This window comes from Mandrillus leucophaeus, unplaced genomic scaffold, assembly GCF_000951045.1.
Source record: "Mandrillus leucophaeus isolate KB7577 unplaced genomic scaffold, Mleu.le_1.0 Scaffold381, whole genome shotgun sequence".
Taxonomy (NCBI): domain Eukaryota; kingdom Metazoa; phylum Chordata; class Mammalia; order Primates; family Cercopithecidae; genus Mandrillus; species Mandrillus leucophaeus.
Window position 1 is genome coordinate 51,773 of NW_012104043.1, and position 14,672 is coordinate 66,444.

The 14,672-nt window shown below is 41.0% G+C and overlaps 1 protein-coding gene and 1 long non-coding RNA gene across 4 annotated transcripts in view; one reads left to right on the forward strand and one right to left on the reverse strand.

Moving 5' to 3' along the window:
- The window catches only part of FAM13A (family with sequence similarity 13, member A), a 54,578-nt gene extending 49,980 nt beyond the window's left edge, over positions 1 to 4,598 (forward strand). For all 3 annotated transcript variants that reach the window (XM_011990718.1, XM_011990719.1, XM_011990717.1), the window contains one exon: positions 1,908 to 4,598. In XM_011990718.1, coding sequence (XP_011846108.1) covers positions 1,908 to 2,034 — 127 coding nt within the window. In that variant the 3' untranslated portion in view covers positions 2,035 to 4,598. The remainder of the gene's footprint in view (positions 1 to 1,907) is intronic.
- Positions 478 to 14,672, reverse strand: part of LOC105547215 — a 26,540-nt gene continuing 12,345 nt past the window's right edge. Inside the window, exons 3-5 of the long non-coding RNA XR_001007192.1 lie at positions 8,174 to 8,362; positions 7,214 to 7,319; positions 478 to 2,743 (exon numbers count right to left, since the gene is read on the reverse strand). This is a non-coding gene — a long non-coding RNA (uncharacterized LOC105547215). The remainder of the gene's footprint in view (positions 2,744 to 7,213; positions 7,320 to 8,173; positions 8,363 to 14,672) is intronic.

The following is a 14,672-nucleotide window of genomic DNA, read 5'->3' on the forward strand; positions in this document are numbered from 1 at the left end:
GTCTCTACTAAAAATACAAAAAATTAGCCGGGTGCAGTGGCACAGGTCTGTAATACCAACTTCTCTGGAGACTGAGGCAGGAGAATTGCTTGAACCTGGGAGGCCAAGGTTGCGGTAAGCCGAGATCACACCACTGCACTACAGCCTGGGCTACAGAGCGAGACTTCATATCCAAAAAAAAGAAAAGCAGTAAATCTACCTGGTTGATGGGCTGGCTCTCGCCAGTGAATTTTAAGGCATAATTTAGTCTTTCATGTTTACAAGTAACAGCACACAAAACATCTTACTGAAAGTCACAGTAGGAACCCGAGGAAAGAACCAGGAACAGATTTGCATCTCTTACATTGGTGTTAGGTTTTATCGTTTTAAATTGGTTTTAACCCAGATTACTGAAGCTACGTAAGTATTGTTTCTCTTGAGTCCTCTTTTATACTTCTTGAAAGTTTGGGGAAATAAAAGCACCATAAAAATTTTTGTCATTTAAAATACATTGTATTTCAGTTTAGTTTAACAATTATTGTGTAAATTTACTTTTAGGATCTCTGATTTAGATATGTCTCATATTTTTATGCCTAAACATTTGCTTTTCATTTCCCACCCATTGCAGAGTATTTAGAAAATATAGGTAAGCAAATTTAAGTAGTAATTCCCAAAATAATAACCAAAGACAAATCAGAATTAATGTTTTGATGTGTATCTTTCCAATCTTTCATCTAAGCCTATTTTTTCGTTTATCCTTTTTTATATTCTAAGTCACATTATGCACAGATATCTTATACACGAGGAAACATGTAGAATTATGCAACGCCCAGGTTTTAAGAAAATGTCAATGGAGGACATTAACTTAATTGTCAAAAATGTTTAGAACTATGAGGGACTTGGAGATAAACTCTGGTCCCATGACTTCATGTCTGAGGAGAGTGAAGCCCCTCAGAGTACAGTGGGGGCCTGCGTTCCAGATGCTCCAATTCCTGAGCACCTGTTCCTTGCCTGCCCCCTGAGAAACCACTAGATAGAATCCTTTCCTAGAACAAGGCAGGGTATGAATAAGATTGGTTTATTTTTAATTCATTGAACAATTTAAGCCCCATGCTATCCTCCTTACCCACATTTGCCCTTTAATAATAAAGGCAGGGAGCCTACGTTTGAATGTCTGCCATGTGCAATTTCCCATAAAACGCAAAGCAGCAGCGCACACCGCATAGTGGCCAAGAGCAGGCAAGTTATCTGATTTCCCGTGCTGGTTTCAACATGTGTAGTATAGAAATGGCTCCGTCTCATCAAGGTGTTATAAGGGTTATATTAGATCATGGGTACAAAGTACTTATCACAGGGCTTGACCTATAAGCTCTCGAATACTTGTGCATATAAATAGGATGCATGGAAAGTTACTCAAATATAATATAAAGGCTTATTATAGTAGTATTATGGAATCTAGCTGCTGAATTCTAAGACTGTTTTATGATAAGCAGGAGTACTATCTGTTTTTGAAAAAAAAAAAAAACTAAGTTGTGGATGGACTAGTTGCTAATTAAAAATTTAAAAGTTCACGAGATGAAATATATAAGAATGAGAAAACATTAATTATGAATAAAGGATTTTGGTGTATGAGAGCTCAATGTGAATTCATACTTAGAGAGAATGTCTGCATTTCTTAGCCTTCTTGTCATACAAGATGCCAGATTAATTATATAAAAACTCAGTTGCATGATGCCTTCTGGGTGAAACATTTTCATTATTTGTCTAAATCCAGCTCCAGTCTTAAGACCAAGGGCCACTTGGCAACACTGATTGTACAAGTTGATAAACTGCAATGTTTCTACACACAATGATAATTTGCCCGATGAATAGTATCTAACAAAGACAGGAAATGATCCTCAGACCCTTTTTTCCTTTATTTGCATTAGAAATGTCCAGAAGGAAGACCGCACTCCTATGGCTGAAGAATACAGTGAATACAAGCACATAAAGGCAAAACTGAGGCTCCTGGAGGTGCTCATCAGCAAGAGAGACACGGATTCTAAGTCCATGTGAGGGGCGACCCCCGCCCGAGCACAGGGGGCTGGCAGCTGCAGTGAGAGTTTACTCTCCCCTGAGAAAGAGCAGCTCTGGAAGGCAGCCTTGGAGCTGGCCCTGCAAAGCATGCGGCCCTTCTGCCTCTAGACCATTTGGCATCGGCTCCTGTTTCCATTGCCTGCCTTAGAAACTGGCTGGAAGAAGACAATGTGACCTGACTTAGGCATTTTGTAATTGGAAAGTCAAGATTGCAGTGTGTGCACATGCGCCTGTGCACAGACACACACACATACACACACACAGTAGTGGAGCTTTCCTAACACTAGCAGAGATGAATCACTACATTAGACAACACTCATCTACAGAGAATATACACTGGTCTTCCCCGGATAACTGAGAAACATGAGACCATTCTCTGTCTAACTGTGATAAAAACAAGCTCAGGACTTTATTCTATAGAGCAAACTTGCTGTGGAGGGCCGTGCTCTCCCTGGACCCAGTTAAGTGCAAACGTGCATTGGAGCCCTATTTGCTGCCGCTGCCATTCTGGTGACCTTTCCACAGAGCTGCGCCTTCCTCACGTGTGTGAAAGGGTTTCCCCTTCAGCCCTCAGGTAGATGGAAGGTGCATCTGCCCACAATGGCAGTGCAGTCATCATCTTCAGGGTGTTTCTTCAGGACTTCCTCAGCTGACAAGGAATTTTGGTCCCTGCCTAGGACCGGGTCATCTGCAGAGGACAGAGAGATGGTAAGCAGCTGTATGAAGGCTGATTTTAAAACCAGCTGATGGGAGAAGAGCCTGGAGATTCTTTCCTGAACACTGACTGCACTTACCAGTCTCAGATTTTATCATCAAATACCAAGCCAGGCCAGCATGCTTATGGCAACCTGTTTGGGGCTGTTTTGTTGTGGCACTAGCCAAACATAAAGGGGCTTGCTTAAGTCCTAGCCTGCATACAGAGGATCAGGGGAGAGAAGGGGCCTGTGTTCCCAGCCTCCTGAGTACTTACCAGAGTTTAATTTTTAAAAAAATATCTGCACTAAAATACCCAAACTGACGGGTAAATGTAGCCCTCAGAGCTCAGCCCAAGGCAGAATCTAAATGACACTATTTTCGAGATCGTGTATAAAAAGAAAAAAATGTCATTCTGTCTGGCCAATTATAATTTTTTTCAAAGACTGTCACAAAGCTGTCTATATTAGACATTTTGGAGGGACCAGGAAATGTAAGACACCAAATCATCCATCTCTTCAGTGTGCTTGATGTCACCTTGTGATGTGTTGTTACTTTAACTCCTGCGCCTGCGCTGAGGACAGTGGGTTCTGGGTCCACCTTTGTGCTCTGCGAGGCCGAGCCCAGGCGTCTGCCCGCCCGCCATGGCTGACCAGAGAAGGTGCTTCAGGAGCTCTGCCTTTGACGACAAGTGTTACAGGATGAACACATAGCAGAGCCACCCTCCTGTATGTTTTGAAAGTTGCCTTCTTAAAGGGCACAGTTTTAAGGAAAAGAAAAAGAATGTAAAGCTATACTGACCAGTTTTCAGTTTTAAAGGGTCGTGAGAAACTGGCTGGTCTAATGGGATTGACAGCAACATTTTCCATTGCTGAAGTGAGGTAGCAGCTCTCCTCTGTCAGCTGCATGTTAAGTCAAGGATGGGGAAAAAGAATGCCTTTAAGTTTGCTCTTAATCGTATGGAAGCTTGAGCTATGTGTTGGAAGTGCCCTGGTTTTAATCCACACTCAAAGACGGTACATAATCCTACAGGTTTAAATGTACATAAAAATATAGTTTGGAATTCTTTGCTCTACTGTTTACATTGCAGATTGCTATAATTTCAAGGAGTGAGATTATAAATAAAATGATGCACTTTAGGATGTTTCCTATTTTTGAAATCTGAACATGAATCATTCACATGACCAAAAATTGTGTTTTTTTTAAAAAAACATGTCTAGTCTGTCCTTTAAGTAACAGCTCTCTTAAATAAGCTATGATAGTAATCAGATCATTACCAGTTAGCTTTTAAAGCACATTTGTTTAAGACTATGTTTTTGGAAAATATGCTACAGAATTTTTTTTTTACGCTACAAATAAATGAGATGCTACTAATTGTTTTTGGAATCTGTTGTTTCTGCCAAAGGTAAATTAACAAAAGATTTATTCAGGAATCCCCATTTGAATTTGTATGATTCAATAAAAGAAAACACCAAGTTATATAAAATAAATTGTGTATGGGATGTTGTGTTTTCCTTGGTCATTTCCACTAACTTATATCTTCATGGAATGGAGCCCAGATGAAATGAGGGGAAGCCCTTCTCACAGTAGATCTTATTTGAAGACATGTTAGTCAGTGGTTTCTGGCTCTGCCAAGGGAGATACGTTCCCCAACAACCATTTCAGCAGCCCGGAATCTCAAGGCACTAGAAGCGGTGTCTTAATTGGCTTCACACAGACAGAATGCTCTGGACTGGGGTTTTTCCTTTGCTGTCTTAGAAATGTGTGTTTATTAGCACATACCAACAAAATAAATGTCAAGAGTTATTTCGTAAGTCTAAACTTAAGAATTAAAGATGGCAGACTTATAATTTTCATAAGCACTTTTGTTCAGTCTGGAGTAAACATTGAAATAGATGTTTATATTAAGTATGATATCATTACGTTTTATCTTTGAATCCTTTAGTTCAGATTTCACGTTCTAAGACTTGTAGGTGCAAGATTTTGGATAAGGGCTAGCTTAGAAGTTTTTCAAGATGGTAGAAGTTTGTCCTGTGCTGCTTTTAAAAAAAAAAAAGCTAGTACAATTTGGTGACCTCCAGATGAGGGAAAATTTCCGTGAAAGACCAAATCAAATTTCAAACTGGAATACTAATTATTTTTTTAATTACCAGCTAGGATGTTGTCAGCTCTTAAGATTTCTTCCATTTGCCTACCAGTTCAAAGTCGTCAAAAGATTATTATTCATTGCAGGGATCAGTGATGTCTCCGTAACAGTGTTATTTTTGCTTTGTCTCATCCTAATTCATTGTTTGGGTGGCAAGGGAATAGCCTCTTGCAGGGTGTGCCTGCTCCCAGGTGTGACATTTCCAGCCAAGGACAAATGCCTCAAAGCTGTGCGGTGTCATAAATGTCACACTAAGCTGTCCCAAGACCAGCAGTCTTGGAACCCCGAGGGCTGAGCATTTGTAAATGTGGTTGAGCTTAGAATTCCTTTTAAGGTGAATATTTAGGTTTACTATCAGCATAAAGGGATGGCCATGGTGCTAATTAAGCTAGTTCTGCCCAGGGGCTGCCTAGTTCTCAAGAGACAGAATTGGGCCCTGTGTCCAGAACGGATCACAGAGTTAAGGAAAATCAAAATTTTAAGTTTGGATCATTTTTGGTTTTAGAGCTTTTTAATCTGATGAAGATGCCATTTTCTTAAGAGTAACACCTTATGCTTTTGGTGGTATATTTATAGCTGAACACCATAAACTGTTGACAGCTTTGTGAAAGCTGGCTGTAGTCTAAATTCTGTTCTGCTCTCAAGAGGGGTCTTCCTGCCACACTGCTTCCTCGTTTGTTTTCCCCTAGTGGGGAGAGGTGGTTTCTGCACCAAGATCAATGCCTCTGTGATGCTCTTTTTTAGTATCCACTTAGTTAAATCAATGAGGAGGGACACACTACACTACAGTCTTGAAGCAGTGTTTCCTCTGAAGCTCTTGTGTTTGACAGAACTCGGTAAGTGCTTTCCTTTCCTTCCTTCATTTCCTTTTATTGTTTTTTTCCACTTGACACTTAAAATGTACTGAAGAGTAGACTGGCTAAACATATTTTCAAATTTTTATATATTCAAATTGTGCACACTGGCTCTACTTTTAAGTGGTGACCAACACAGCACACACGCCAAATCAGAGTCACGTATAAATGCACCGCATAGTGGCACTGGCCACTTTCCCAAGCAGAGATCATGTGTGTGCCTCAAAACACAGGTTTGGCAAGTCCTCCAACTGAAAACACCCATACAGTCATGAAAATCTCCACAAATAGTTTTTGTAAAAAATACGGGCTCCTAACTATTTACATGACATGTAAGCAGAAGGCATTTGAAATTACCACTTTCCTTTTTAAAAATGCAAAATGCACAAAAAATATTTTATACATGACTATTTTGTATAAATGTAAAATATTTCAAACTGTGAAAGTTCTAGAATTTTTGACAGTGTCATCAGGATCAGGGTCTGACCTTTCCCCTCTTTAAGGAATCCTGTGACTCCCTGGAGCCCCTCAGAAGCCTCCTGGGGATTAAGTTTTTGTTCTATCTCCAGGCAGGGCACTGGAAGGTGATGCAAGCTGGGTGTACACTTTAGGCATGTCCATTTTGTAGCTAGAAAAGTGGGCTTGTGCTCTATGCCCAGTTGCCTTTGAAATAATTCATAGAAAGCGTTGGAGGAGTGCAGTAATGAAGGCATTAAAGCAAATTTTTGAAAATTAAGTACGTTTCCAAAGCCAATGAGGCCATCATGAATAAATACATTAGCCATTTACTATTCTGAAACTAATAAGGCCACCAGAGAACTGAGAGACTTGGAGAAAGACACGTTTCAGTTGTGTGGAGGGAGCACCTCATCCTTTGCACTGCCTGTTCCTGTCTGTGGCCAAGTGTGCCCTTGCTCAGACCTCGAACAGCCTGGAGATTTGGGCAGCAGGAGCTCCATGTCCCACCTGACAGCTGGGTACACAAAGCTGCCATGGTGGGTATGCATGCAGTGTCCTTTATGTGCTGCTAGACATCCTCTAAGTGACAGAAAGTAAGCATTAAAAATATGCTAAGCCTGAAATTAAAAAATAAAAAAGGCTTGGAATAAGGGCCTAGTGCTAAAACAAGGATTCAAACTCAGATCTGTCTGGCTTCAGAGTGCAAAGATGCAATACTGCTAACACAGATGCAAGTTAATGCTGTCCTGCCAAAACTGAAGCTCACCCTGAATAATTCTGGTAACTATGGGCTCAAGTAATAAAATGTGGGCAGAAATGACAAGCTATATTTAGTGACTCTCATTTTCTTCAATATTCTGATGTTGCCTCTTTTGAGGGACCAGAAAGTTATACAAGCCCAAGTACACCAGGTTCCACAGCATAGTACAAAGCCTGATGTCCTCTGAATCCCCCCAACGATGTTTTCACTTCTAGTCCTATCATAGCTTGCAGAACTGTGAAGTACCTAAATGGAAATTTCAGAATGGAGACCCACACGGGGTGGGGGCAGGCTGAGGAGAAGCAGGCCCTCCCAATGGCCTATTACCTCTTCTAGCTATGGATTCTGAATCCTGTAAGGGAAAGTCTATCACAGTCATCCCTGACGGGGTCAGCTCACCAAGGCTGTATATACACAGATTTGCACATTCAGTGAAAGTCAGAATTCCCAATTGCAGTTTTAGAATCCTGGCAGGCACACAGACAAATGGGGCTTGGCAGGCCTGGGATTGTTGACAGCTTGGTCCTCACCCTTCCCCTCCAACAACAAGGCTTAGACAGCAAGGGGGACTCCGTGTTGTGCTGCAGCTGCCTGGGGGACACGGCCCAGTGCACACCTCAGCAAGAACTCAGTTCTGACACCAAGAAGATCCCCATGTTACTATGAATTCTGAAATTGTAATCTTTTAGATGTCTGGATTCTTCTTTCTGTAAAGCAATTCAAAGATGTGCAGAAACCTTCATGTCAAGCTTCTGATCCTACAGCTTTGAGTGTTTCTTGGTAAGCCATTTTGAGACACTATGATTTTCTGTAACTTTTAAATAATTTAAAATTACTGGACAAGATGAGACAAAGGGGAGGGAGAGAGTAAAGGATACATTCCTCCGTAGTAGCAGAAAGCAGTGCGGCTCAAACTTGGATGCACGTGCGCCTGCCTGGGGATCTGGTGCTGTAGCTCCAGGGAGTGCCTGATGTTCTGCTGACAAGCTGCCGGGTGCTGCCGGGCTGCTCGTCCAAGGACCTCACTTTAAATAGAGGCTGCAGACTGCATCCTGGGTTTTTATGGAAATGAGCAGCTCCACCAATTAATCCAAAACCCTGAGTTAACAGAGACCAGCACATTTGACAACACCCACAGAGGCCAAATGCTGCCTCGATGCTCGAGATGCAGACAGATGGCTCAGCTGTATGATTTGCGTTACTTACCTTCCAGAAATGTTTCTTTTTCTGAAAAGTGGTACCCATCTTATCAGGTGATTATGGAAATTTACTTGGATGACTGTAAAGTGACCACACAGTAAATCCTTAATAGATGATGGTGGGTGGGGTGGTTACTATCATCAGCCTCAAGGCAAACATTCTTCCTATCTTAGTCCAGCGACACATTCAGAATCCCTGCAAAAAACGAACTGTATTTCACCATATCATTTCCCCCACCAACACCCTCTGATCCTTGTTGGTGTGAATCAGAAAGAGAATACAAGTTATTGCTAACAGGAAGAGCAAGATTCTATGGGAACATCATCCCATTCTCTTGGGGGAATACAATAAATTGTGACTATTACTATTTTCCAGCACATCACATCAAAACTTGTGCCACCTTCTTAGAAAAATTAATGCTTGCTAAATTCCTTCTCTCACAGAGCAGGGAAAACCCCTCTAAGTCTGCTTCTCCCCAAAATGTTTTGGGAGGTCCAGATCTGCTCCAACGTGTAAAAAGAATAAACCATTGACATGGCAGCTGAGACCAACACAGAAATGCCTGAGATGTGTGGAGTGAAGGAACAGAGTAACCTTTGGATGGATTTCAAAGTCACTTAAGTGTCCTGAAATTTCTGTCTCAGGGTGTATTTTTAACAACTGAAAACTGAACGTCCCCTTGGGAGGGGAGTTACTCTGATTTTGGCACGCTCCTAACCAACATACTAAATTTCATCGAAACCTGTGGCCAAGGCTGACACTAAGAGACCTGAGGTCCTGCACTCCCTCATCAACCCGTACAGGAGACAACCTGAAGGTGCCATTGCCGAGGCCAGCAATAGGGCAAGCTTTCCCATTCAGGTGACTTTGCAGTCTCACTGAATGAGGCTTTGCGTCCCTCCTCTCAGACACTTAGAACTTCTAGGTCTTCTCTCCAATCTGCCAGTGACTTGAACTTGAGAGTCCTTGAGCCTGGTTCACAAACATCTGAGTCCCAGAGAATGTCCAGGCATGAAAGGCCAAAAGACCCATTTTTTAACCAAAACAAGAAGCTTGGGCTGTGGCAGGCCAGCTCTGCTGGGACCACGAGCCAGTACCTAGTTGGCACCTGCTGCCAACCTTCGTCCTCAAGAGCACCAGCCTCTTATGACCCAGTGGGGAATGGGGTTACAGTGTTTCAGAATCTGCTCTTGCTTTCTGATCCTCCTAATCCTAAAGAAAAGGTAACCACAAAAGACTAATCTGGTTTAGTGTTTGGCTCCATCTGAGGGGTGTGTGGGTGTGTATTTTAATTCTTGTTTAAGTTTCTCAGTAAGTTCAACACCAGCAGGAGCTGAATCAGTAATTATCATAGACTGTCTCCAACTCTCATGGGATTAGGCCCAGGAAAATCAGCTTTTAGAAGATCTGAAGACCATGTGATTGTGTGCCCTGCCAAGTATCCAGCCACACTAGAGGAAAAAGAAAAAAAAAAAAAAGATGACATCTGGATTAATTTTCTTGGTGCTACAAATAGCTAAGGAGTACACACTCCGTTATTCTGGGAGGAAATAAAGCACCAAAGCCTGGACTAGCTAATCCATGGGAGAGGCTGTTATTAATACAGATCCAAAGAGTCTGTCCACACTGTAGTGGACACCTCTTCCAGCACCTATTCTGTTGCATATCCTAGGTATCTCACTGCACAAGTAAAGGGCACTACAGATGTTAATACAAAGCCACGCCTGAGCAGTGTGGACAAGCAGCCCTGCCTGCATCTGAGGCAGTCTATGTTAGCATCCCTAAGCAGAGAACTGGAGTCAGAGAGCAACATTTGCCACCTGCTCCACGGGGCTCTGCTCTCATGGGATTCATTCATCACTCATTACCAAAAACCTGGATTGGAAAGGCACTGTGATAGGTTCTGTGTCACTTCCTACTGGAGAACTCCCTTTGTCCAAAATCAGTAGGATAATGTTCACTGTTTCTGAAGAACACAAGGACCTGCTCTCTTCGTCCTCTTCCTTATCACAAACTTCTGTTCTGCTTTGTGAGATCCTGTTCCCCAACAGAAGTCTGTAAGTGGAGCCCAGGCATGGTTCCTATCAATACTGCACAAAGGCACCTCAAAAATGGACACATTCACAGAGCAGAGTACTCATAACTCATGGAACCTCTGCTACTAACGAAGTTAAGTTAAAGGCAATGTAGCATCACATTCTTAGGCACTTTTTGCTTGGTTACATGTTAAGAGTCAAAGACGGCAAGACAACCAACACATACATTTCTCATTAAAAGAATATAATGAAATTCTGAAAAGTAGCTTTGATTTTAATGAAAGTATTTGTTTTTCCTCCGATACTTGACCCTAACATGAAGTATTCTATTCATTGGGTTTCACTGCAAATATATTTTGCTATTCCAGTGTATGTCCTCCCTTCAATTTAATCTCTATCATCTGATTAACTACTATTTGGACATTAATTCCAAACTATGATTCTGGGAGAAATGAACAGATACTAAGCAAAAGAAAAAGAAAAAAGAAAAGTCCAAAGGACAGGGGATTCCGTGGAAAACTAAATTTGAGAGGAGGAGGAGGAGGAAACGAAGGACAAGAAGAAGGGGAAGAATGAAAAGGAGGAAGAGAAAGGGGAAAAGAGAGAGAGAAGGAGGAGGAGAGAAGGAGAAGGGAAGGAGAAGGAGGAGGAGAAGGAGAAAAGGACAAAGAGAAGGAGGAAGAGACAGGAGAAAAAGGAAAAGGAATAGGAGAAGGAGGAGGAGGAGAAGGAAGAAGAAAGAACTAGTACTCATTGTGCAATAAAGTTTAACTTTCTTTAAATTAGAGACAGCCAAACTTATATAATACAAATGTCCTTTTTCTTCCTTATTCAAAGTATTTTTCCCACAGGAAGCTCTGCTTTTTGCCAACTATTGAGGCCTCAATGTCTACTTATTCCTACTACTGAGAACACAGAGCTGCTTGCCGAAGAAGGGCCCGGTTGTGTGCTCATGGTCTCCCAGGGCCCATGGAGTGGCCTGATGACTTACCTGCCTGCCTGAAGAGGCCCTTCACTTTACCCTATGTCCCAAGATTGGACAGCATGACTGCCTGGGGAGGTGGAGGGGCACAGATGATTTGCACTCTCGTATCTAGCCAGAGGCAAAGCCTGGAATCCCAATATTTACTAAAAGCCTGTTGAAATACATGCACTGTGGGATCCTCGATCAGACCTTAGGACAGACATCAGTGAGAAAACTGATAAAATCCAAAAAAAAAGTGTGAAGTTTCTTGAATAGTAATTTCCCAATATTGGTTCCTTGGTGTTGATAACTATACCATGGTGCTATGTTAACATTTGGGGACACTGAGTGAAAAATCAAAGAACTCTATTATTTCTGCTACTTTTCTATAGATCTAAAATTATTCAAAAATAGAGTTTCAGAGTGATATTAGCAAGATGGTGGAATAGACAATCCCCCAGCATCACGCCCCTGACAAAAATACAATTAGAAACCATTCAATGACAAGAATACCACCATGAATATACCAGAACTCAGGGGAGACGCAGAGAAGCCACCTAGGCACACAGAATTGAGAGAAGCCGTGACAGGTAGGATGAACAGTCACTTTACACATTTTACATTTTATACCTCTTCCCCTAAGCTGGCATAGTGCCACTCACAGAGATTTTCCCTAGACCCATGGTTGCTGGTGAAGGAGGGAACTGGAGGTGAATATTCGATCTCCCCACTGGTCTAGGAATCTTCATGGGAAGTCTATTCTGGTCCTATTCGATCAGAACCATTGGGAGTGTCAGGAAAGCTTAACTACTTGGGGTGAGTTGGAAACAATGACCAGGGTGTTCATCACAGAAAGCTGATCTCAGCACTCTGATCAGTAGGGATACCAAGTTAAACAGACTGGCCAGGACCATAGTGCCTCAGGGGCACAATCCAGAAGAAGGCCCAAATCCCCAGCTGGGTTTTCCACAAATCCCAGGTGCGTGAGTGGAGTCTTCCTCTAGCTCAGAAACAACTAAAAGGTCGAGATTAAGTTCCAGTGCCCTTTTAAGTCTTCCCCAGACTGGAAAACAATGGCAGGGCAGCAGTGTTGTTTCAGGGCAGCATTTAAACTCCGGTATTTGCTATAAGTCTTCCCCAGACAAGGAAACAATGGCAGGGCAGCAATTTAGTTCTAGAACATCATTTAATTTTTGATATTCACTGTGCCTTCACGAGACTGGAAATGACAACAGGGCAACAAGTCCGTTCCAGTACACTCGTTTAGTTCCGGTGCTCAATGTAAGTCCTCCCCAGGATGGGAGTGAAATTTGAAAAACAATCCAGAAACAAAAGGAGACAATGACAAAGAAATAGAAAAAAATTAAAAGAAATCAAAGAGATATCCTAAAACTTAAGAATACAATAACTGAACTGAAAAACTCCTGAGAAAGCTTTAACGGCAGACTTGATTAAACAGGAAATAATTAGTAAGCTTCAAGCCAGAACATATGAAATTATCCAGTCAGAGTAGTAAACAGAAAAGAGAATGAAAATAGTGAAGAAGGCCTACAAAAATTATGCTACACCATCAAGTGTACTAACCTCCATGTAATTGGAATTCCCAAAGCAGATAAGGAAAAAAAAGGCCTAGAAAGTATATTTAAAGAACAAATGGCTGAAAATTTCCCAAATTTAGAAAGACGAACAGCATCCAGGTACAGGAGCTCAGAAGTCACCAATCAAATTCAAATGAAAGAGGAATTATCCCCCAAGGAGCATCATAATCAAATTAGCAGAAATCAAAGACAAAGAGAGAAAAACTCTAATCAGCAAGACAAAAGAAAAATATCACATCCAATACAGCTTTCAGCAGACTTCTCAGTGGAAACCCTACAGGCCAGGAAAGGGTGTGATGTTATATTCAAAGTGCTGAAGAAAATGTCAACCAAGAATACCCTACCCAGCAAAACTATCCTTAAAATACAAAGGAGAAGAAACACAAACATACAAACAAAAGCTGAGGAATTAATCAACACCATACCTGTTTTATAAGAAATGCTAAACAGAGTTCTGCAATCTGAATATAATGGATGCCAACATGTAATAGGAAAACATCTAGCTGGGCATGGTGGCTCATGCCTGTAATCCCAGCACTTTGGGAGGCTGAGGTGGGTGGATCATTTGAGGCCAAGAGTTTAAGACCAGCCAGGCCAATATAGCAAAACCCCATCTCTACTAAAAAAAAAAAAAGTAAAATAAACAAGACATCTGAAGGTATAAAACTCACTGGTAAAAGTAATAAAACGGACAAAATCAGAATAATACTGTAAATGTGGAAAGTAAACCGCTTATATCACAAGTCTGAAAACTTAAAGACAAAACTATTAAAAACAATAATAAGTGTAGCAATTGGTTAAGGATAGGCAATATAAAAATATGTCAACTTTGTAACAAAAAGTCAAAATGTGGGGGGCAGATTAGACTAGAGTTTATTTTTCATAGTTTTCCTTGTAATAAAAGTTAAATCATTATCAATTTAAGATACCCTGTTATAATTCTCAGATGTTTCTGTAAGCCTCTTGGTAACCACAAAGCAAAAACCTACAAGAGATGTGCTAAAAATAGAGAGCATAGAATCAAAATATGTTACTAGAGGAAATCACTTAATCACAAAGAAATATAGGAAGAAAGGAAAAACAGAAGAAAGGATCTACAAAACAACCTAGAAACAAGAAACAAAATGGCAGTAGTAAACCCTTAACTATCAATAATAATCTTGACTATAAAGGGATTAAATTCTTAAATTAAAAGACGTCTAGAGGCTGAATGGATTTTTTTGAAAAATACAAGACCAAAGTCTATGCTGTCTATAATAAGAAACTCACTTCACCTATAAAGACAACCAGACTGAAAGTCAAGGGATGGAAAAAGATATTCCACACAAATGAAAACCAAAAAAGAGCAGGAGTAGCTACAATTATATCAGATTACTTTAAGAATGGTTTTAAAAAAAAAAGGACAAAAAGGACTCCTTCATAATGATAAAGGCGTCAAGTCAGCAAGAGGATATAACAATTGTAACATGTATCCAACACCAGTGCACCCAAATATATAATAGCAATATTAATAAACCTAAAGGGAGAGATTGACTGCAATACAATAATAGAGGACTTCAATGCCTCACTTTCAGCAATGGGCAGGTAATTCTGACAGAAAATCAGCAAGGAACATTGGAGTTAAATTGCACTTCAGATCAAACAGACCTAATAGATACTCACAGAACACTCCATCAAACAGCTGTAGAATACATATTTTTCTCAAAAGCAAATGGAACATTCTCCAAGACAGACCCAATTATTAACAAATTTTTATTTTTATTTATTTATTTATATTTTTTGAGACGGAGTCTCGCTCTGTCACCTAGGCTGGAGTGCAGTGGCACAATCTCAGCTCTCTGCAAGCTCCGCTTCATGGGTTCCCGCCATTCTCTTGCCTCAGCCTCCTGAGTAGCTGGGACTACAGG